Source organism: Alexandromys fortis, unplaced genomic scaffold (genome assembly GCF_014885135.2).
Source record: "Alexandromys fortis isolate MF-2015 unplaced genomic scaffold, M_Fortis_MF-2015_v1.1 scaffold_81, whole genome shotgun sequence".
NCBI lineage: Eukaryota > Metazoa > Chordata > Mammalia > Rodentia > Cricetidae > Alexandromys > Alexandromys fortis.
The window spans coordinates 8,264,906-8,289,169 of NW_026067960.1; the positions used below are offsets into that span (position 1 = coordinate 8,264,906).

At 46.2% G+C, this 24,264-nt stretch overlaps 1 protein-coding gene across 7 annotated transcripts in view; it reads right to left on the reverse strand.

Annotated features, from left to right (window-relative positions):
- Window positions 1–12,897: 12,897 nt before the first annotated feature.
- Window positions 12,898–24,264, reverse strand: part of Dido1 (death inducer-obliterator 1) — a 53,997-nt gene continuing 42,630 nt past the window's right edge. For all 7 annotated transcript variants that reach the window (XM_050153083.1, XM_050153079.1, XM_050153080.1 and 4 more), the window contains one exon: window positions 12,898–17,535. In XM_050153083.1, coding sequence (XP_050009040.1) covers window positions 14,270–17,535 — 3,266 coding nt within the window. In that variant the 3' untranslated portion in view covers window positions 12,898–14,269. The remainder of the gene's footprint in view (window positions 17,536–24,264) is intronic.

Below are 24,264 nucleotides of genomic sequence, written 5' to 3' on the forward strand. Positions count from 1 at the left end.
AGGCAAAACACATACGTGACTAAATCAAAAAACCACTAAATTTGGAAAAGCAGTGATTACCAAGATGGACACAAAGCCAAGCCCTAGGGTGCCTATGTATAAAATCCTCTAGGCTGTTGTGTGATGGCACATGCCTTTAATTCCAGCATTTAGGTGCAGAGGCAGATGGATATCTATGAGTATGAGGCCCGCTGATCTCCATAACGAGTTCCATAGACTCTGTGTCAAAAACTACCCCTCTAGGGACAGACATATCTTACATCTGTCATCTCAGCACTTAAGGTTGCAGGGAGGTTGTTAGGAACTTCAAGACAGCCTGGGTTACAGAGTTCCAGGTACGCTTGACTACAGAGTTAACTTTTCCCTCAAAAACAAAACAAAGAAAGTAAAGGTTTGTTCACTCCAATTAGAGGGGTATCAGCAACAGACCTGTGAGACCAGTCCTCTCTCCATGAGGGAATGCCCAATTTTGGGAGACTCTCACATGGTGGTCACAGCTGCTCTGCATCTGTACAGGAATGGTCATGTCAAGCTTAGAGAAAATAGTTATACTACACATTAAGATGCAGGGTGGAAACAGCACCTGGTCTGTGTAAACAATTCCATGGAATCTGTTAAAGGAAAAAAAAAAAAAAAACAGGAAACCCAACCAGGTTGCAGAATCCAAGGACATGGAAATACCAGTATATTTCTATATTCCAACAACAAACTTGTAGATGCTGAATTTAAATTCCATAACATGTATAACTTTTCAAAAATGCACTTAACTATAAATCTAGAAATATGCATTAGGAACAAGGATGTTGGAAGTTACTCTTAGAAACTGGGGATCTAAGCCGGGTGGTGGTGGTGCACGCCTTTAATCCCAGCACTCGGGAGGCAGAGGCAGGTGGATCTCTGTGAGTTCGAGACCAGCCTGGTCTACAAGAGTTAGTTCCAGGACAGGCTCCAAAACCACAGAGAAACCCTGTCTCGAAAAAAAAAAAAAAAAAAAAAAAAAAAAAAAAAAAAAAAAAAAAAAAAAAGAAAGGGAGGGAGGGAGGGAAGGAGGAAGGAAGGAAGAAAAGAAAGAAAGAAAGAAAGAAAGAAAGAAAGAAAGAAAGAAAGAAACTGGAGATCTAGACAGTTACTGTAGAAAAACCCAACAGTAACCATACAGTCTTCCTGAAGTAATAGATCTGATGAATTTATTAAAACCCAGCAAAGTTTGTTGTAGATACAAACTTTATTCTACATTTAATGGAAAGACAAACTTGAATAGCTATGAGTTCGGTAAGAGGCTGTCAGCAGGAAAGGTGCCTGCCAGCAAGTCTGATGACCAAATTCAATCTCTACGTTCCATCTGGCAGAAGGAGAAAACTGATTGCCACACTGGTCCTCTGACTGCCATACATGCCCAGGGTACATGCATACTGACAAACACTCACACCAAATAAATATATTTTATGTTTGATAAAAGACTGTGTAGCATTAGAGAAGAACTAGGTATGAGATCAAGGAAACAGCAGAGCTCTACGACCCGTCTTCCACAGGCAGGACCAGTTGACTACAAAAGGTGCAAAACCAGCTCAGTGGAGAAAGAGTGGGCAGCAAAAGGAAATCGCTACATCAACCTTGAGTCTTAACTCAAAAGGAAGACTGAAAGCTTCATTTATAGGAGAATGAAGGTAAGTTAGAGGTGGTGCCACATGCCTTTTCAAGGAGGAGGAGGAGAAGGGGGGAGAAGGGGAACGAGGAGGAGGAAGAAGAGGAGGAGGAGGAAGAAGAAGAAATAATAAAAGTGAAGGCAAACCCCTTCAGAACCTAGGGCTAGGTTCTTAGGCATGATACTGATATCCAGACCTACTTTTAAAAATAGTGATCTGGGGACTTAGAGATATGGCTCAATGGCTAAGAGCACATATTGCATTTCCACAGAACCTGAGTTTGGATCCCAGTATCTATGTCAGGTGGCTCCCAAACACCCCTAACTACAGCTTTAGGGGGGTCTGATGTCCTCTGGCCTCTGCAGACAGGTACCACCATGTCTGGTTTTCTACTGAAAGGAGATGCACCAAGTGTGATGGTTTTATTCTCAGTGTGAGATGACGTTGGGAAGGGCAAACAGCACCCAGACCTGTCGGAAGCTGTGAATCCCCAGATCCTGAATTTCTTGTAAACAACTTGTTTTCCTCTGCTGTGAGACAGCCTGCAGCTGCTCTGAGCACGAGACCCTCAGGAGTTCCTCACGGCAGGAGAGTGGTTTCTGGTGGGTTTGGCTGGGGCGTGGCTCAGTTAAGGATCCATATATAAGCGGCTCTGGTACACAGTAAAGGGAGCATTCTCTGCCTGTGAGTCCCCTTGCCCGGTTCACGAGCTGTATGGCAGCGCATAGAGCGCAGACGGGCATGGTGCACCGCACAGAGCAGCAGGATAGAAGGATGGAGAAATCATCTGACGTGAGAAGGGAAAAGGACTTCTCACCTCTGCGTGAGTAAAACCTCTCTCTCACTGCTGGGCATACGTCACATTCCTTTAGTCCCAGCACTTGGGAGGCAAGTGGATCTCTGAGTTTGAAGCTAGCCTGGTCTACTACAGAGGGTGTTCTAGGCTATCCAGAGCTACATAGTGAAACCCTGTCTAAAAAACAAAATAGGAAGCCGGGCGGTGATGGCGCACGCCTTTAATCCCAGCACTTGGGAGGCAGAGGCAGGCGGATCTCTGTGAGTTCGAGACCAGCCTGGTCTACAAGAGCTAGTTCCAGGACAGGCTCCAAAGCTGCAGAGAAACCCTGTCTCAAAAAATCAAAAAAAAAAAAAAAAAAAAAAGGAAACTCTGATGACCAAGAATCAAGAATTCCAGCATCATAAATCACATTTGCTATGAAAACAGCCAACATAGAGGAAACACTCCTTCCAGATAAGTATTGTATGTTAAAGAAGTGATAACCCAGGGTTGAGGCTTGACTGTGTATGACCTTGGGCAGTGCCTCATTTCTTTCTAGAGAATCTTAAACAAAACTTTCCTACATCAACTTTTACCTCGTCAAATGTACTCCAGACAGATGCCCCTCAGAAACCTAAGTGACAGGGGCTGGAGAGATGGCTCAGAAGTTAAGAGCATTGCCTGCTCTTCCAAAGGTCCTGAGTTCAATTCCCAGCAACCACATGGTGGCTCACAGCCATCTGTAATGGGGTCTGGTGCCCTCTTCTGGCCTGCAGGCATACACACAGACAGAATATTGTATACATCATAAATGAATAAAAAAAGAATGTTTTTAAAAAAAAAACCTAAGTGACATTACTAAGAAAGAGAATTACAGACCAATCTCACTCATGAACATTGATGCAAAAATACTAAATAAAATACTGGCAAGAACACATCAGAACCATCATCCACCATGATCAAGATGGCTTCATCCCAGAGATGCAGGGATAGTTCAACATATGTAAATCTGTCAATGTAATCCACCATATAAACAAGCTGAAAAATAAAAGCCACATGATCATCTCATTAGATGCCTAAATGCTTTTGACAAAATACAATACCCCTTCATGATAAAGGTCTTGGAGAGAGCAGGGATACAAGGAACATAAAGGAAATATACAGCAAGCCATCAGCCAACATCAAACTAAATGGAAAAAAACTCACAGCGATCCCACTGAAATCAGGAACAAGACAAGGTTGTCCACTCTCTCCATATCTATTCAATATAGTTCTTGAGGTCCTAGGTAGAGCAATAAGACACCAAAAGGAGATCAAGGGGATACAAATTGAAAAAGAAGAAGTCAAACTCTCACTGTTTGCTATGATATGATAGTTTACATAAGTGATCCCAAAAATTCTACCAAAGAACTTCTACAACTCATAAACACTTTTAGCAATGTAGCAGGATACAAGATTAACTCCAAAAACTCAGTAGCCCTCCTATACACAGGTGATAAGAGGGCTGAGGAAGAAATCAGAGAATCAACACCCTTCACAATAGCCACAAATAGCATAAAATACCTCAGAGTAACTCTAACCAAGCAAGTGGAAGACATGTATAACAAGAACTTTAAATCTTTGAAGAAAGAAATTGAAGAAGACACCAGAAAGTGGAAAAATCTCCCATGCTCTTGGGTAGGCAGAATTAACATAGTAAAATGGCAATTTTACCAAAAGCAATCTACAGATTCAACGCAATGCCCATCAAAATACCAGAAAAATTCTTCAAAGACCTCGAAAGAATGGTACTCAACTTCATATGGAAAAGCAAAAATTCCAAGATAGCCAAAACAATCCTGTACAATAAAAGAATGTCTGGAGGCATCACAATCCCTGACTTACAGTACTGAAAACAGCCTGGTATTGGCATAAGAACAGACAGGAGGACCAATGGAACCAAACAGAAGGCCTGGATATCAATCCACACATCTTCGAACACCTGATATTGGACAAGAAAGCAAAATTATCAAATGGAAAAAGAAAGCATATTTAACAAGTGGTGCTGGCATAACTGGATATCAACATGTAGAAAAATGAAAATAGACCCATATCTATCACCATGCACAAAACTCAAGTCCAAATGGATCAAAGACTTCAACATAAAGCCAGCCACACTGAACCTTATAGAAGAGAAAGTGGGAAGTACACTTGAACGCATTGGCACAGGGAACCACTTCCTAAATAGAACCCCAGCAGCACAGACACTGAGAGAAACAATAAATGGAACTTCCTGAAACTGAAAAGCTTCTGGAAAGCAAAGGACACAGTCAACAAGACAAAATGACAGCCTACAGAATGGGAAAAGATCTTCACTAACCCCACATCAGACAGAGGTCTGAACTCAAAAATATACAAAGAAATCAAGAAATTGGACATCAAAAGATCACATAATCCAACAAAAAATGGAGTACAGACCTAAACAGAGAACTCTCAACGAGACAAATCTAAAATGGCTGAAAGACACTTAAGGAAATGTTTGACATCCTTAGTCATCAGAGAAATGCAAATCAAAAGAACTCTGAGATTCCATCTTACACCTGTAAGAATGGCCAAGATAAAAAAAAAAAAACACTGATGACAACTTATGCTGGAGAGGTTGTGGGATAAAGGGAACACTCCTGCATTGCTGGTGGGAATGCAAGCTGGTACAAGCCCTTTGGATGTCAGTGTGGCGCTTTCTCAGAAAATTAGGAAACAACCTTCCTCAAGACTCAAGCATACCACTTTAGGGTATATATCCAAAGGATGCTCAATTGTGCCACAAGGACATGTGCTCAACTATGTTCATAGCAGCATTGTTTGTCATACCAAAACCTGGAAACAGCCTAAATGCCCCTTGACTGAAGAATGGATAAGAAAAATGTGGTACATTTACACAATGAAGTACTACACAGCAGAAAAAAAATAACGACAGCTTGAATTTTGCAGGAAAATGGAGCTAGAAAACATTATTTTCAGAGAGGTAACCCAGACACAGAAAGACAATTATCACATGTACTCACTAATAGGTGGTTTTTAAACATAAAGCAAAGAAAGCCAGCCTACAAACCACAATCCCAGAAAACTTAGACAACAATGCGGACACTAAGAGAGACCTTACATAGAGTTAAACTACATGGGAAGTAGAAAGTAGAAAAAGACTTAGGGGCTGGAGAGATGGCTCAGAGGTTAAGAGCACTGAGTCCTCTTCCAGAGGTCCTGAGTTCTATTCCCAGCTTCCACATGGTGGCTCACATTCATCTGTAATGAGATCTGGTGCCCTCTTCTGGCATGTAGGCACACATGCAGGCACAATACTGTAACAATAATAAGTAAATCTTTAAAAAAAAAAAAAGCGGAAAAAAAGAAAAAGAAAAAGAAAAGATCTCCTGAATAAATTGGGAGTATGAGGACCTTGGGGGAGGACTGAAGGGAGGATGGGAGAGGCAGGGAGGGGAGCAGAGAAAAATGTAGAGCTCAATAAATATCAATTAAAAAATCATTAGGAAACATTTTATTGTTTATTTTTTCTACCATTGGTCTCTGGGCTACCCAGCCTCCTGTGGCTGGTTATCCAGGCAGTGTAGGGCATGGGCTCCTTTTGCCGTGGGCCTCAAACTAGACCAGTCATTGGTTGGTCACTCCTACAAGTTCTGCACCTCTATTGCCCCAACACATCTTGAAGGTGGGATAGATTACAGGTTGTAAGTTGAACCTGCAGAAGAGAAAGTGAGGAATACCCTTGGATGCATTGGTGCAGGAGACAACTTCCTGGAGAGAACACCGGTAGCACAGACGCTAAGACCAACAGTTGATAAACCGAACCTCACGAAGCTGAAAAGTTTCTGTAAGATAAAGGGCATAGTCAATAGGGCAAAGCAACAACCTGCACATTGGGGAAAGATTTTCATCAACGCCACAGCTGATAGATAACATCCAGAATATATAAAGAACTCAAGAAACTAGATATCAAGAAAACAAATGATCCGATTTAAAATGGGGGTACAGGGGCTGGAGAGATGGCTCAGTGGTTAAGAGCACTGACTGGTCCTGAGTTCAATTCCCAGGAACCACATGGTGGCTCACAGCCATCTATGATGAGATCTGGTGCCCTCTTCTGGCATGCAAGCATACATGGAAGGACTGTTGTATACATAATAAATAAATAAATCTTTTAAAAAAAATAAAAAATTAAATGGGGGTACAGATTTAAACAGAATTCCCAGTGGAGAACCAGTTCCCACAAGCTGTCCCCTGACCCTTGACGTAGACATACCATGACAGTACATAGCTGCAGCACAGATGTTCACCAATGTGTGTGCGAGTGAATAAGTCAAATACAATAAGGAATTTAAAAATATACAACACTCCTGAAATCCTTTGTAGCCTAGAAGCCATCAATCCCAGTTGCGAACGCCTTCTGTAGCCTGCCGTGATGTCTCCTGGCAGGACAGATGGGCTGTGCCTAGGCTCTCCGTGTTGTCTTAGTCCTGCTTTTGCTGCTGCCTGGGAAGGTTTGGCTGTGCCATCCCTGGACCTGCTCAGGTTCTCTGCCTTAGTGTCTGTGCCTAGGTATGAACACGTGTGGGCGGGTACGCACTTGTTTGGAGTTGGGACTCCACTCTGACGTGGACCGCGTGGCAGCCACTGCTGCTTGACCAAGTTCTTACATTTTGATCTTGTGGATCCCAATTCTCCAATAACAGATTTCTGTGCCAAAGCAGTACTCCAGATCAAGCGGAATTGAAAACATATAACAACAGGTTTGTTTGAGCAAAGCAAATCCCTCCTAGGGGATCTCCAGTCCCAGAGATAGAGACTGGAGAAGCTGTGTGCCTGAACTAAAGGAGATTATATAGGTTAGAGACGAGGTGTGGCAATGTGTCTCCACAAACTGGGTCAGCAGCTGACTGCTTTAGGTGGGGACTTGGGTGGCTGGCAACTGCAGGGAAGGAAGCTGCCTTAGCTGCTAAGGACGCCTTTGTTTGGAGCTACACTGAGTGGGCGGGGTTTATTTGGAGAGATAGGACTGGGACTTCCCAGATGGTGCAGGAGGGAGTTGGAGGTTCCAACTGAACCCTCACCATTTTGCCTTTCCCGTGGGCTTCAATGGAGGGTGAGGATGTATACAATGGTAATTGCTTTAAACAAAATAATTATTCTGTCTATTGGGAAAAAGTCCCGGTCACCATGGAACCATATAGCGTGATAACTCTGCCTGCTCCCCACAAGTGAACACCGAGCTGCTAGAAAATCTAGGTAAGCAACAGAAGCTTGATAAATAAGGTGCACACGATAATCAAGACTTATGAATTCTAAGGTCTATGCAGGCTCACGGTGATATTTCTCTAGCTTCATCTTTGCTCACTTTTAAGCTTCAGCTATTTGGATAAACTAAGCCACGTAAGAAACTGCAATGTTCTGTGATGGAGTGGCTGATTCCCCCCAGGAAGTCCCTTTTCCCCAGGCCAGGCATTTAGATTAAAACAAACAAACAAACAAACAAGAGATGTTCCTATCTCCAGCAAGAGGAACTTGTGGCCCTTCTTCCTTTAGCACAAAGGACTGGAGCCTATTAACTTGTTAAGGTCAATGCTAACTCCTCAATACCCGGTCACAAGCCACACCTCATCTCACGTGCCCCCTTTCTCCCACTTAACCTTTGTGCAATTACAGAGTGGAAATAGATGTAGCCTTTTTTCTATAAAAGAGCAGCCATTCCAATCCACCCTCAGACTGTGTGGAAGAGCCCAGGAATATGAAGACTTGTATGCCTATAGCCTATAAGCACATTCTAGAGATCTTGGGGCTGATCGCTGCTGTAAACAAGCTACCCGACCCTTTGCTCTACATTCTCCCCAGAGATGGGAAAAGCAGTTAAAACAGACCCACAGCTATGTAAACATCTTGAACTAATACCCTGTAATCAGAGGTTGTAAATCTCTACTTCAACTTGGGGGTGCACTCCCCAGTGGTCATAAATCCGGACCACAGGAATGCATTCTCCAGAGACTGTAAATCCCATCTCCAGGGATGGACCCCCCTGCTGCTTACTGTCTTTTGTCATAAAAAGACACTTATGGTCCCTTCTTGGGGTCACAGAGCCAGATACCTACCTATGACCCTAACTAGTTAAAAGTTTTTGTACCCTGTGATTATGAAATAAAGTTGCTTCTGGTTAATAGACTTGGGTGTTATAGAATATTATCCAAAGATGTGTTACATTTGTTTACGCTGTGGAACATTTGTTTAATGATGCAAAGATGTATTGCATTCTTTTATGTTGCATTTGTTTAACTCTGTGAAGCTGTGATCCTTTGCCTGCCTAAAACACCTGATGGTCTAATAAAGAGCTGAATGGCCAATAGTGAGGCAGGAGAGAGGATGGGCGGGGCTGGCAGACAGAATAAATAGGAGGAGAAACTGGGAGGAGAGGAGGCCATCAGGGGCCAGTCACCCAGCTACACAGCAAGCCATGGAGAAAGAAGCAAAGAAAGGTATATAGAAATAGAGAAAGACAAAAACCCAGAGGCAGGGGGCTGGGGAGATGGCTCAGAGGTTAAGAGCACTGGCTGCTCTTCCGGAGGTCCTGAGTTCAATTCCCAGAAACCACATGATGGCTCACAACCATCTGTACTGAGATCTGGTGCCTTCCTTCCTGACTGTAGGCATCCAAGCAGACAGAATAGTGTATACATAATAAATAAATAAATCTTAAAAAAAAACCCAGAGGCAAAAGATAGATGGGATAATTTAAGAAAAACTAGCTAGAAACAAGCCAAGCTAAGGCCAGACATTTCTAATTAAGAATAAACCTCCACATGTGATTTATTTGGGAGCTCGGTGGTGGGCCCTCCTAAAGAGCCAAAAGAGTAAAAATCAACATTTTGGCATTCCAGCATGAGGCTAGAGTAAAAGAAAATCCAACAACACTCCAGTGGTCTGATTCCTGTTATTTGTGCATCCCCAGGACCTAACAGCGCCAGTCTCCTCCTTCCCCTCGCGGACTCCATCCTCCTGAAGCCTGCAGGAGCTGCCACCCACTACTAGATGGATGTTCATGTCTGGAGCCTTTTCTTCGTCACATGATACAGAGCAGTCCCAGTTCCCCAGGCTGTTCCCTGTGCTGTCCTTTATCCTTGTCCCAGCCCGGCCACCCTGATCTTCCTTCTGTTCTCAAAGTATCACCTTACAGAGCCACTCCCTGACAGACTCAGGTGGGTCCTGGCCTCACAAACGTGGCTGTCACCCAGCTGTGATCATGAACAGATGTAGTGACCTCGGGACTTGAGGCCATTCCTGGGCCGGGCAGATCTGAATGAATCCACATCATTCCCTCAGGGCCGTGCTTCTCAGAGCCTACCTTCTTGCTTTCCCCAGTCTCCATCTCTTCATAGCTCAATCTCTGCTCCCAGGAGCCCTTACCCCCTCAGAGGAAGCTGGCTCTGGTTGTTGCAGGGTGAGTGGTGACTGTACGGGTCATCCGAGGAGGGAATAGGTGTTTTGCTTGCTACCTGTTGCGTCTTCATGGCCCAGGACTCTACAGCACTGGTACAGACTGTAGAACAACACACTACACTCAGGTTTTCCTGTCCTCTTAGGCTCTGACTTGCTCAGGGACAAAGAAGCCAGGCAGCCTTGCTTCTCTTGTGTCCGGGTTGTCAGGCTTCACAGAGCTAAGAGACGGCCACAAGTCTCCTGAGGGGCATGGTGCAGCAAAATGCCTACGAGGCCTATTCTCTCTGTCTCTCTCTGTCTCTGTCTCTGTCTCTGTCTCTCTCTCTCTCAGCTTTATCCAACAATGGTACAAAGCCTGGAGCTCAGTCTTCTGACAGTTGTGAGGGCAAAGGTATAGCAGTAGCCAGCCTGAGCACCGCACACTGACAGAGGCCAGACCCTTTATTGCACCAGGCTTGCATGGAGCCACACACAAAGCCCCCAGCCAGTAATAACAGCAGGCAAACCATTACAGTGCTGTCCCAGGCAGTGCACTGTAGCTTTGGGCTTTCACACACACTTCACTTCCCATTTTCCCTGCCAGGAGCGTCAGGGACTTCACGAACCTACAAGGAACATCTATTTTATTTTATTATTTTTTAGCTGTTTCACTATGTAGCCCAGGCTAGTTTTGAATTCCTGTCTTCCTACCACACTCAAGCTCCCAAGTGCTGGGATTACAGGTACACCAGCACACCATGCATGGTGTGAGCTTGTACCCTGTTAACTTTTCCTGGGAAGACATGAATATGTCTGTCCACTCCAGATAGGGTGCTGGCGACAGAACAAAGAAGTAATTCCACCAAAGTCATGGTCAGCCCATGGAGGTGATGAGGCCTGCTTGGCACAGGAGTGACCCCTGAATGGCTGCAGCATGGTGGATGGGGACCTCACAGAAGCTACCATGGGAGCCCCACTTGTAGCAGGGAGTGTCCAGCAGGGAGTGCAGCACCATCACCACACACCTGCTATTCTTGCATTGTCCTGCTTAGTTTAGTTTGCCATGGCGACCAGGCCAAGTTAATCTGTTCTCTCAGATGGCTTCATGCTTATGCCAAAAAGAAAAAGACCTAATATAGCTCCTTTAAAAAAAAAAAAAAAAAGTAGATACAAACCTTTCAAACAATGCAAAAATGCAAACAGAACTGGTTTTGAGGTAACCTGGCCTTAAACTCACAGATCTCTGCCTGCCTGTGGAAGCACAGGCCACCAAGCCCTCCTGTAAACGAGAGTTCTGGTGAATGTGTGATGCCATTCGGAATTATCCAGTTTACTGACAAAAAACAACAACAACAACAACAAAAAAACCCATACCAATAAATGCATGATACCATACGATCCAAATTTTATTAATAAAAAAAAGATAAGCCAGGCAATGGTGGTGCACACCTTTAATCCCAGCACTCAGGTTCTGAGTTCAATTCCAATCACCCACATGTTAGCTCACAACCTTATGTAATGAGATCTGGTGCCCTCTTCTGGCCTGTAGGCAGACATTCAGGCAGAACAATGTATACATAATAAATCTTCAAAGAAAAAAAGATTAAATATGGTTGGGTCTGAAATGTCCCCCACAGGTCCAAGTGTTTGAATACTTGGTCCTCAGTTGGCGGTGCTGTTCTGGGAGCTAATAAAACCTTTAAGACTGTGGACCTGGCTGGAAGACACACAGTCACCAAGTGTGGGGGGATGGGGGCTTTGAGGGTTACAGCTTTAGGTTCTGAGCAAAGCTTCTTGACTCATTAAGATGTGAACAGGATACATGACAGCTGCTCCAGGCTCCATGATGGACTGACTCCCCCAAAAACTGCTACTTAGGATAAATCCTTCCTTGTTTTTGTTAAGTATCCTGTCTCAGCAACGAGGAAGCAAACATCTGAGGGTATATGAAGCATTACTAGTTGTTTGTTGGGTGTAAAACTATGGCTGGGACACCCCCCCCCACACACACACACATGCACTTTTACCAAGAGCCATACAGATCTATGTTGCTGCTGTAGGGAGCAGGTATGAGATCAAGTTACCTTCCCAGTGACTGCGGCCCTTGGTTTGACTGTGGACAGCTCCCCTCTAGGCTCTACAGGTTAGGCCCTTCCTGGGCTGCAGTGTCTACTGCTTTCCAGGGGACACAGATACTATTGCTTGCTTGCTACTGGACTTGGTAATGCATGTCCTGGCTGATGTTGCCAGGGCTCTAGAATGGGTGGGAGGCCCTGACATCTCTTTTCCTTTCCCTGTAATCTGCCCTTTCTGGTGTCACATGACCCTGCAGTAGGTTTCAGAGTTGTGAAGACAAGTGACATTAACTCAGGAGGCTGAAGGAGAATTGCTGTGAACGCGAGGCTTTATCGCAGGACTATCTCAAAACAAAAAGATGCTATGGGCTGTCAGAGGCTTTTTTGGTGAGGGAGTTGCAGTCAGCCTCCAAGCCCCAGCTGGGTCCGGATCAGAATCTTCCTGCCAAGTTGGCTTTTTTTTTTTTTTTTTATTTTGCCTCCTGAGTGCTGGGATTAAAGCATCCCACCATTGCCCGGCCCTGCCAAGTTATTGCTGCACTGGGTACGTACGTGGAGATACAGCACCCAGATTTAGGTTCAATTCTGACCAGCAGGTGGCAGTCAAGGGCAGGGCCACAGGCAGGCAACCTGGGCCACAGACTCCGCTCCTTTTAAAAAGCTAGCAATGAAGGGCTGGACTCTATCCAGGACACCTGGGCATTCCTGATTCACTACTTCCTGCTCCAACACAGGCTGCCTTCAGGGACACCCTCAGGCTTCCTGCAAGGCCATACATTGCAGTCTGGGTTCTACATAGGATACCAGCCAGCACATTACTCTCTGGGTCCTGACACCATGCAGCAGGCAGCATCCAACACAGGGACTAGGGCTGCTAGCTGGGAATGGGGGATGGGGTGGTGTGATGTGTGTGTCAAGGCTGAGTGAAGAGAGAAACAAGAACTCTGTAGATATTTATTCTACTTCAAGTAACAAAACCTATGAAGTCCTGTGTTTAAATGGACAGTGATATAACACTCTGCAATACAAAATACAATGTACAGAAATTTCTACCAAGTAAACTTAAAAGAAACACACTTGATTTGTATGCTTGTGCATTTAAGTTAGAAAATTTTACTTTATGTTAAAAAAACTTCACATCTTATTAGATGTTGAAACTGACAGTTATGTAATTTAACCTACTGATATTTGGTTTATAATAGCAAATATCCCAAACTGCTATTTTTCCATGTCTTCTCAACTTAAAAAATTTGTGCTATAAAGTGAAAAAAAAAAATCTGTAGTGATGTACAATGAAATAAAAGACTCCAAAGAACAAATGAAGCTCTCCAATTCTCTATCTGAAAAAGGAAGTTTATGAAAATATAAAAGGAACTATCAAACATATTTGCACAGTCAAATAAGTTAGCCGGCCTTCTCGGCATCTTCAGAGGGCCTATGTGGCAGCAGGGGAGTAGCCTTTCTCGAAGCTGTCTGTTTCACCACCATCCTCCTCTCTTCCAGATTTGGTACAAACACTGCCCCACCCCACTGAAGTTCCCAACCCCATCACCTGTCCGGAGTCCGGGGTCTGTGACTCTGCGGACAGCCACTCAGAGGACAGCATTGGGCAATTGACTCCTGCCTCCTTTCTCTTAAGCTACTCTGAACTGCTTTGCTTCTTTCTTTAGGCTGATAAATTTGAGCATTTAAAAATAAACTGTTATTTAAAATGTAACAATTTCCACTAGGACGAATTATTTCTAATTATGTTCTGAAAAAAAAAACTTGTAAAGTGATGCGTTGTGGGGAGCCGGCTGTAAGCACACCCCCCAGCTCACCCCTTGACAGTGCTTTCCACCCAGGACAGCACCGAGAGGCCCTGGGCAGGTCTGGGTCTGCGGAAGCAGAGATGACAGTACAGGGAAAGCTAGCTCTACAGTCCACTGAAATCCCCTTAAAACTTACACCAGTCAAATTATTGGAAAAGATAACTTTATAATCTGAAAAAAAGCAATATGCTTTTGTAGATATTTTCCCATTTCTGTAATTTTAAATGGAAATATTAAGTTATTAAAAAACATCAGAATTGTAAAGTTGGGAAATTTTGTAACAAACCATTATACACAAAATTACAGTAATTCCTGAAGTCCAGAATATTATATCCCGTTTCTAATTTCATAGCTATTTCAAAAACTCTTTGCTCAACACATTTTATGCACTTGGCTTTTAAAGGGGTCTTTGCCAGGCTGAGCCTATATTAACAATAGCGGACACGAGGTCGTTGTCCTCACCAGTGTCTGTCTTGTCACCAGCCCTGGGTGCAATGGCCTCTAGGCCTGGGCTGCAGCAGGGCCCGCATCAGAGGTCCTAGCCTCAGACTTCAGGTCCCGTGGGCTCTCTCTGCTCTTGCTGCGGTCTTTCCGGTCCCGACCTCGGTCCCGATCTCTGTCTCGGGTTCTCTCACGGTCCCTGTCCCGGTCTCTGCTCCGGGACCTGTCTCGGTCTCGGTCTCGCCGCCTTTCCCGGTCACGGTCGCGATTCCTGCTTCTCTCCCGGTTCCGATCCCACTCCTTAGCCCGGTCGGCATCTCGCTCCCTGTCCCTGTTGGAGCCTCTATCCCTGCCTTTGTCCCACTCCCGATGTCTGTCCCACTCCCGGCTCCTCTCCCAGTCTCTTTCTCGACTCCAGTTTCTGCCTCTCTCTCGCTCTCGCCTCCGATCCTCAAATGCCCGGCCCTGCCGATTCTCTAACCCTTGAGCTTCAGGCTCATCCAGAGGCTTTTCTTTAGGTCCTGATTCAAACCGCTCCCTCTGTCTCCCTTCAAAAGCCGGGTTCCTATACTCATGGCCTTTGCCTTCTCGGAACTCTGATGTGGCCCACTGTCCATCAGTCTCAGGGCCCTGCCCAGGTCCAGCATTGGAAGGCAAGGCAGTGGCTGGGCCTGCCTCATCCCATCGGTCCTTCCTATGCTGAGGGTGGTGGCTTGGCAGCTCCAGCAGGGGCCGAGGGGGAGGCTTCACAGGCTGTGAAGATGGGCCTTGAAAGTGAAATCGAGGTGGCTGTTCATTTTTCTCAGCAAAGGGTGCAGGACCCCTTGGTCCTCCATATGGCAGGGGTGCAAGTGCCCTCTGACCCGCAAACCGTGGTGGTGAATTCACCCTCTGCTCTTCGAACTGTTGGGGCTGAACACCCCGGGGGCCAGGCATGAAACCCGGTGCTTGGCCCCTGGGCCCTTCAAATTGGCCAGGGTGAGGGCCCCGGGAAGTTTCGAACTGACTAGGATGGGGCCCACGGGGGCCCACAAAATGGCCAGGAGGTGGACCCCTTTGACCTCCAAACTGAGATGGTGGAGGTCCTCCACGGGGCCCTTTCATCTGAGTCAGAAGTGGCCGTCTCTGGCCTCCAAACTGGAAGGGTGCCCTGTTCCCCATGAACGGAGCCTGATCTGGCCCTTCACACTGAGCAGGGGCCCCCGTCATCTCATTGTATGAAGCGTCCTGGAATTCCCTGTTCTCCCCATGTGGATCCTTGCGTTCTTCAAATTGGGCCGGTGCTCCTCCTCTGGGCCCACCGAGATAGGAAGGTGAAAGTCCCCTGTTGTCACCATAGGGAGGTGGCCCATGTTGCCCAGAGAATAAGGAAGGGATTGGTGGTTTCTGGGCCCCAAATTTGGCAGGTGAAGGGCCTCTTGGTCCATCATTGTTAGGAACAATATTCTCTTCTGAAAATGGAGGGACTGGCCCCCTAGGTCCTGGGAAACCAGGGCCATGATGCCCTGACATCCCAAAAGTGCGTGGTAAAGGTTCACGCTGGCCAGGAAACTGGGGCTGAGGGCCCCCTCCCCTCTGCCCAGATTGGGGGAATGGAGTAGTGCCCTCACCAGGCCTGGGCTGCGGCTCTCTGCTGTCCTCATTATCAGCTACTGGGCTCTCACTCCTCCCAGCAGACTGTGCACCCCGAGGGTCCTCGAATTGGGATGAGCCAAGAGATGTTTCCTGAGACAGAAACACGGGTCCTGAAAAAGGCTCCCTGCCTCCAGAACTAAAATTCTGGGCTTCTTCAGGGTGCAAAGGGAAGCTGGGTGGAAAGGCGGTGCTTGGGGGTGTGGGCAGGAGCACTCTGCGGGGTGCTGCTGGCCTGGCTGTGCCATCCCCAGCAGTAGGAAGGTGACTGCTGTCCAGGGACAATGAGACAGGGTTACCAGGGTGCTCACACTTCTGAATGTCATGTTCAGGTCTCAACACAGTGTTTTCGCCTGGAGCCCAGGGAACAGCCACTGGTTCCTTGGCTTCTGGAGCCAGCCCAGGCCCCTGGGCTGCTGCAGTCCCAGCAACAGTAGTCTCCCTGGCAGGCAGGGTACCTTGTGGGCCAGGTGTGCTTCCTGTGGGGGCCCTGGGGAGAGGTTCATTCTCAATGTTCTCAGCAGCCAATCTCCTGGCCTGCCTTGGATCCCTACTCTGTCTTGAGTCTAAGCTGTGGTTGGCACCCAAGGCCCCATGACTTGGGTCTGGGGCCTGTTGTTCCTGGGAGAACAGGTCTGTCTTGGCCAGCGAAGACTTGGGAGGTGGTGACATCAATGCATCTGACACAGAGAAGTGTGCCATGGAGACACCAACAGCAGCCCTCTGCTGCCGAAGGGCTTCTTCTTGTTCCTCCAGCTGCCTCTTTTGCTCCTCAATCTGCTTATTTAGCTCCTCTAACATTTTCTGTTGCTCTACCAGAGAGGCATTTGTGGCATCTGTGGTAAAGTCAGCAGGCCTCTCCGCGGAGCTGGCTTTCACGCACATCCGGTTGGGCAGGTCATCAATGGTCACCTTAGCTTCTTCTAAGATGGTCTCATCTTCTGGATCATAGGCCACCTCTTCCTTCTCAGCTGTCTCAGGAACATTTTCCACGTCATGGTGCCTCCCTGGCTCAGCAATCAGGGTGTGAAAGGCTCGCTCGGGGTTGTACTCTTCCTCTGGGTCGTAGGGCCTGTCATCTTCCTCCTCCTCCTCCAGAGCCTTGTCTTTTGAGAACTGACCAAACTGTTGAACAATTGGATCCAACAAAGGAGCTGCTGACACGGCATCCTCCCCCTTGGCCTTGGAATCCTGGTGTGATGTGGAATCCTGGGACACAGACCCAAAAGATTCTTTTGTGGAGGGTTCAAATGATTTCTTTTTCCCAAACAGAGTCTGCAGGATGTGCTCCAGAGGCGAGGCTGTTTTTGAAGTGGCAGAAACAACAGGGGAAGCTGTGGTGGTCATCACTGCTGATGTGGTCGGTGCTGTGACAGTGCTGGTGGACCCTGGCTTGAGGGAAGACAGTATTTTCAGTACTGGGGGTTCAGGAAGAGGAGGAGGGGGTGGAGGAGAACCAGGGGGTGTAGTGCTGCTGGCAGCTGTGTCTGCAGAGTGCAGGTGGTATTTGGGAGTCTTCTTCTCAGATGGCAAAGTTGCAGTTACTTTGGGATACACTGAAGTTTCTACCTCTTCTTGTTGGAGTCGAGTCCGTTTCTCATCTATTTTGTCTAACTCTCCAGCATTTGAAGGACGTTTGACTTTCTGACATATTACTAACCCAAGTATTATATTTGGACGTGGTGATTCAAGACCTGGAAAACAAAATATTTATACAAACTTTAGAATCTAAGCCTAGCTTCCACCCTTCAGAGGAACTTTCACTAATGGGGAACTTCAAAAGAGATTCTGTGGCAAAATAAAATCCCACGTTTAAGAAGCTTATTGTAGAAAGCTAAGGGACTGTAGTCTTTGAATGTACCAGCATATCCACCTAGTTCCAGCTCTAGTGGTCTGAAAAGGACCCATAACAGCCCAATACCCATCAGAAACCACAAAACAATACCGTAAGCCATGAGCAAACCCACCCCACATCAGAAAGCATGATGTCTTTCCAGTTGCTAAAATGCCAAAGCTACAGAAGGTGAAGAGACAGGCATCTACTGGTTGTTGGAACATTTGACTGGCAGGGTTGGCACACAATGGTGTTTTTGAGACAGGGTTTCTTTGTGTAACTGTGGCTGTCCTGGAACTCACTCTACAGATCAGGCTGGTCTTGAACTCAGGGATCCACCTGTCTCGGCTTCCTGAGGGCAAACAGTGTTTAAAAGTTTCAGCTGTGCTCTCTCATTTGCCCCCACAGCACACCAGGGGGTTAACATACAAGCTGCACAGGTTAAGTTAAATATACTAAGTTAGCAAATAGTTAGGGACCAATTCAACTCAAACTAAAATGAACAATGACAGTGAATTTAGTGTCAGAATTATAGTAATGAGAAAATAAAGCTCAATTAAAAAAATTCACTGGGCATTGACATATCACATTCCTACTGGGCCGTGGATGGTGGCACAACTGCTGGCCTGGAACTTGAGAGGCACCAGCAGCAGCAGGATTGTGAGTTTAGGGTCACCTACTGCTCAAGTCTTCATAAAGACTCCTAAAGACTCCCGTGAATCAGTGAAGCACAGGGCATCTGCAAATGGTGGTAAGGAACACACCCCAGGGACGAAGCACTAGGGAGACTCAAGGCACACTGCTCTTAAAGGCAAGGACCTCTCTAAGACAGTGTGGCCAAGTCAGCTCAGGAATGCCAGTTTTCATTGCTGCTTCCCAATCCTCTGTATGTAGAACAAAACAATGAAAAGTCTAGTCCCCAAACTAGTAGCGTGGGCAGGGGTGCTGGGCACGGGTGGGGGGAAGAGTACAAAAGGTAAAATGAAGCCGGGCGGTGGTGGCGCACATCTTTAATCCCAGCACTTGGGAGGCAGAGGCAGGCGGATCTCTGTGAGTTCGAGACCAGCCTGGTCTACAAGAGCTAGTTCCAGGACAGGCTCCAAAACCACAGAGAAACCCTGTCTCGAAAAACCAAAAACCAAAACAAAACAAAACAAAAAGGTAAAATGAAACAAGCTATCAATCTGACCACACTATTCAATTTATTGTTATAAAAATACAATCGTATGATTTTTAAGCAATTTTTAATCACTACCAAAGATTTTACTTGTTTTAAGCTACTGTAAACAACTGCTTCTAGACACTTATATAGTTAGTTTGAAGGGTGTTACAAATCCTAAATTCCAGTAAGGCTTAGCACACAATGGGGGATGGAGGTCAGACTGGGCCAGCCACTGAGAGCTGACCACCCAGCCCCCACACCTAGACCTCCTCCCTCTTTTCAGGAATCTCTGCGCCAGTCCCCTGCTTCTTGGAGGGTTGCATAAAAACTAAATAGTGCTGTAACTACCTAGTGTTTCAGGGAAAAGAGCTACGCAGTAGGGGAAGAAAAAAAAAAGGCGCAAGCAGATTCCACCGAGCACTCAGAATGTGTGGAAGGCTATCAAGTTCTAAGGAAAAATTAAGGGGCTTTTAAACTTAAAACGGCAGCTGCTAGCTGCTTCCTGGATACTATAAAGCTTAACATCTATAGTTTGGATTAATTGCTAAAACAGGGTTTTAGGCTTTCTGGAAGAACCTGTAGAAAATGGCCAGAGCTTACAAGTTTGAGCCACAAGCTGAAGTTTTATTGGACAGCTCTGTGAACCAGGCTCTTTTCAGAATCTGACACTAGGAAACTGGCTGGGGGTGTGGGGTTGCAGAGGAACGCGGTGCTAAAGGCTGGGGGTCCTGGTGTGAGGAGGCAGGGTTGACAGAGGACTTTCTGCCTCACTCCAGAAAGGACTTCCAGACCACCCAATTGCAGATGGGTCCTCTACTGTATTAGACTCCTGCTTCCACTGCAACCAAAACTCGGGTGGTCCAGGGTACTGTGTCCCAGCACAGCAGGGAGCTGTTCAAGCAACTCACGTGCTGGCTGTGCGCTCAGTAGGCTGCCTAGAACGGCATCTCACTAGCAGCTGTTTCTAATCACCTGGTTATCCATGTGCATACTGCAGGGCTCCAAGACTGGTCCGTGTTCTCTAAATTTTTGGCTTACCTCCCCAGAATACACAGCCCTATTCTGAAACAACCTTTATTGCCTGTCTCAAGTATACCTACAACTACATAAATATCCACGAGGAATGGTGGCTCATATGTATGAGGGCAGTCAGATCTTCATGAGTTCAAGGCCAACTTAAGACTATTTGGTGAGTTCCAGGACAGCCTGAGCCAAAACCAAGCCAAAACAAAATAAGACAAAGAAGAAAAAAAAAACAAAACAAAAAACCACCCACCCAAATCCAACCATAGCTAGTACCCTGGAAGCAGCAGCATCTTATGAACAATCAAATTCAATTATCCGTCATAGGTCTTGGAAGTATCTTCGCTGAGGAGTGAGGGGCATGTCCCAAAGTTAATGATGCTGCTCCATTGTGTTTGCAAGGTATGTCATGTAACAGGAAATGTCAACGAAGGTCAGATGCCTCTAGGAGGGGCAGTGGAGATCCAGGTTTCTTGGGGTCCACTTTCCAGGCTTGCTGCATTTTGTCAGCCATCAGGTTAAGAATTCAGCTCCCCAGAGTGTGGGATGTATGGTCTGAGAAGCAATGGTCACCCCAGCTGCAGTGCTGACAGGGGTTCCACAAGAGCCAGCACTAGACAGAATGGCAGTTGCTTACACACCACCCTCTCTGGGGCTCTTAAGAGGCTGTCGATTCACACAGACACAAAACAAGCAGTGGGAATCTGACATAGCAGATGGCAGTTAAAATGTGCTCTTCAACTACAAGGGATACACTGTTTAGTGTGTATGAAGGCAAGCTCTTTAAGCTCCACCTCTGTCCCCGTTTTTAAGGTGCAAATGCCTACTTAGCCTTTGGACTCAGTGGGTATCAGACAGAAGATAAACCAGACTGAAAAGGTGTGCCAGTTAATCTCTTGGGACCGGTACCCAGACTTGTTAGCAACAGAGTCTGCAGATGTGGCTGAAGACAACCACCTGCTTCTACAGATATGGGAGGTGGTGCTGTGAACGGTGTGCATGTTAGTGCTCCCATTTATTAACAGAATCTCCCCAAAGTAGACTCCTGCTGATCTCACACCTATCAGACCAACAACTCTATTCCCCAGTCTAACAGTATGTTCAACATGTTCAAGATGAAAACTCTTTTATGGTTTGAATCTGTCAAAACAAAATGTACACACTTGCTGGATCAGAAACTGTGTTTTTAGGTATGACTTGGACACACTTGGCAACTATGAGGGGAACTGAATACTTCCCAGCCCACTTAACACACACACACTCACGCACATGTCCTCCCTCTTCAACTCTGAAGCTGTAAGACTAGGGTAAAGCCACTGCACCCAGTGCATGCTTGGGGTAACAAGGGCGCTGTCCATCTTCTTCCAGGTGCCCGAGTACAAAGAACACCATGGAGCATGTCAGTCTGCATGCCCTCTGCTGTGCACCACTTGGCAGGACAATGGGAGCCCCTGTACTACCAGAAGAGTTATTATGCTGGCTTACAAGAAGCAGAGGTAGAACTAGGGCAAGTGGCCCTAGCTATCGCATGGTTCCAAGTCAAACAAACAATGACCAGTTTCCATGACATATTTTTATTGATTTAAGATAGACAAAGTAGTACATTCCATTCAATACTGTATTTGACTTTGATTACAGTTTCTATGCAAAGCTTTGATACATACACAAGAAAACTGGAGTGCTTACCTGCTAATATTTCAAAGCATAGAACTTGCCAGCTAATTGAACTGTTTTTGTGTAAACACAGACACTGGAGTGTGACACTCCCTGAGGGCGGTTTGGAGAGGAGACTGGCTGCATGCTGCTGTGAGTGCAACAGGCACCAAAACCAAATGAAGTGCCTTGGTTTTCTTCAACCTGGCAGTTGGCCCTGATGAGTATGAGGTAGGTACATGGGTTTCAGACTCAGTGTTGTCAGGGCCAGGCAGAAGGGAAGTTTATTTCCTGTAAATAAACTAGGCTCGCTCCCTTGATTAAGGTCACAAGTTGCCTGAGAACCTGTTGGTGGATTTAAAATAGCATCTAAACTAGTGTGGAGAGGATGGACAGTGGGGTCAGAAGGATCTAGGCTTTTTAGCTGTCCTTTGAAGTAATCATAGTATAAACAGTGTCTAACAGACCAACAGTATTTTTGTGTAAAATCATTACAAAAGACAAGGGCACTAGAGTCAATAAAAAACACAGCAGTTCAAGATGTACTGACTGGGTCTGTGAATTTTACACATGCTAAGCCAAGAATCAAATGCTGGCAGTAGGTGTTCTCAAGTTGTGGCCTAAATACTTTTGAGGTCTTGTCATTCTTAAAGTCAGACTAGAGTTCAAAAGGCCAATGTCAGAAAGTTCTGGGCTCTGAGTCGGGTGGAGAGGAGCTCCTTGTGTAACGTCCTCTCCACTCCCATCAGGATCTGCACCACACTACCTGGGGCTGACTTTACCTGAGCCTATGAGGACAGCATCTCAAGGTGAATGCTGTACCAATCTTACAGAGACTACAGGCAAAGCCTTTGTATTGAGAGAAAGGCTTTGGGAATGCAGGCCCTAGGTATGTGGAGAGACCCCCAGCTTGTTGGGTAGCTGGTACTCAGATGGGGCCATTGGTTGACTGAGGGGGCCCAAGGTGTCCAAGGCTTTTGGGAAGATTACATGCTATGGGTACTGGGGGGAAAAATAAATAAGACAGGAACAAGGCTCCAGCCCAGTCTTACACACATAAAGCACACATAAGCATAAACACACACACTCACACGCCTACACCTAGAAAATGCCAAGTCAAACCATCAGTATGTAAGGCAGGTCCAGCCACAAGCCTGGCCTAGGCCAAGGCTGTATGCACTGATAGTGTGCAAACACCACACATGTAATTGTGGCAACAATATCATTAAAAACTGTATTTTTCAGTCCTTAAGTTAAAAAAAAAATCTTTAGGAGTCTATAGGTAATACTTCATTACTTTTCTAATTTCTTATTTTAACAAGACATACTTATGACTTCTGTGGAGGAAAATTTGCCTGTCTTTTGAGCGCAGCCTTCAGTGCCACGGCCTCAGCGAGTGTGGCCACCTGGCCAGCCACTGCACATGAGTCTGGATGGGCAGTGCCTATCTCTTAGTGGGATACAATATGTCAACCCCCAACCCCTGTCAGCTTGGAAGCCCAGTGTGGCCTTATCCTGTCCTGGCTGGCTATCCCAAGACCCTGCATCTAAATGATTATGTAGCCACAATGGATGGTACCATTCCTTTGGTTGTCTCCTTCCTGGCCCTGGCCACTGGGAACCTCCCCCAAGTCCTATTTGGGAAAGGGCTTCATGTACCCCAATGCCCATGTACTCTGCAGGTTTCTCAACACTGGCCTCATTTGGTAATGCTGACGAAGATGGGGAGAGAGAGTACAAAGGATGAAGCACTGCTTTTTCTAATAAGCAAACTGGAGGCAAGGGATCTAACTCACACTTCTGCAATAAATGGTATGCTTTTCTGCCGGAGAGGAGGGCGCCCAGGGGCAATTCCTGCCCTCACTTCAGGCACCACCCATAGACACTAATCCCTACCCGCGAGCTGAGACAAATCTAAGCGACTGGGCGCTCTTCACACAGGTGCCAAGGGTCAGCTTCTGGATCTTCACTTCCAGGAGAAATGGAGCCTCTTTCCCCTTGGTCATGGAAGATGCTGGCCAGAGCTCTTCACATGGCTGTCATCGAGCACTTCCAGGGCACTCTCTGCCACCCACAGTGGTATTTTCTTTTTCTTATCCCCAATATGGCTTCACAGAACACACTAATACACTTTGCTTTTGAAATGTGCTGGGCACTACAATTACCTACCGCATCACGCCCATTAACATTTAACCCCTGTATTATGACACCAACCAATACCTTAATGTGTATGTATGTTGAAACTGTGGGTACAGGTAGGAACTCAAGCCATGAACTAGGAACAGGCTGTAGTTGGCAGAGGGCTGTCCTTCAGCATCCCAGCCAGTTTAGATGCAGTGCAAGTGGTGTGGGGTCCAGGGCTTGGGGCATTCATCAGCTACTGCTATGACAGCATTTTAAAGAATGTTTAGCAATGTCAAACCCACTGGAATTTAGGTAAGATTAATCCACTGGGGAAAAGAGACCAATTTAGGCAACTAGTGCCAATTCCCTAATTGAAGCCATGAGAACTCCTTGAAGGTGCTTAGCAGAGCAGGATATCACTGGACCAGAGCCCTCCATGTCATCTGAAGTCCAGTTTGTGTTTCTTTATGTGTAATCTGCTAAGTAATACTTCCAAGGAAAGAGCAAATCTAAATAGTTTGAAAAGGTAAAAGAACTTACTACAGTGTGCAGTGATTGAAAAGTAGTCATTTTGAGATGCTTCTCCACGGCACTGTTACAAGACCCCTTAGGAATCAGTTCCTATGG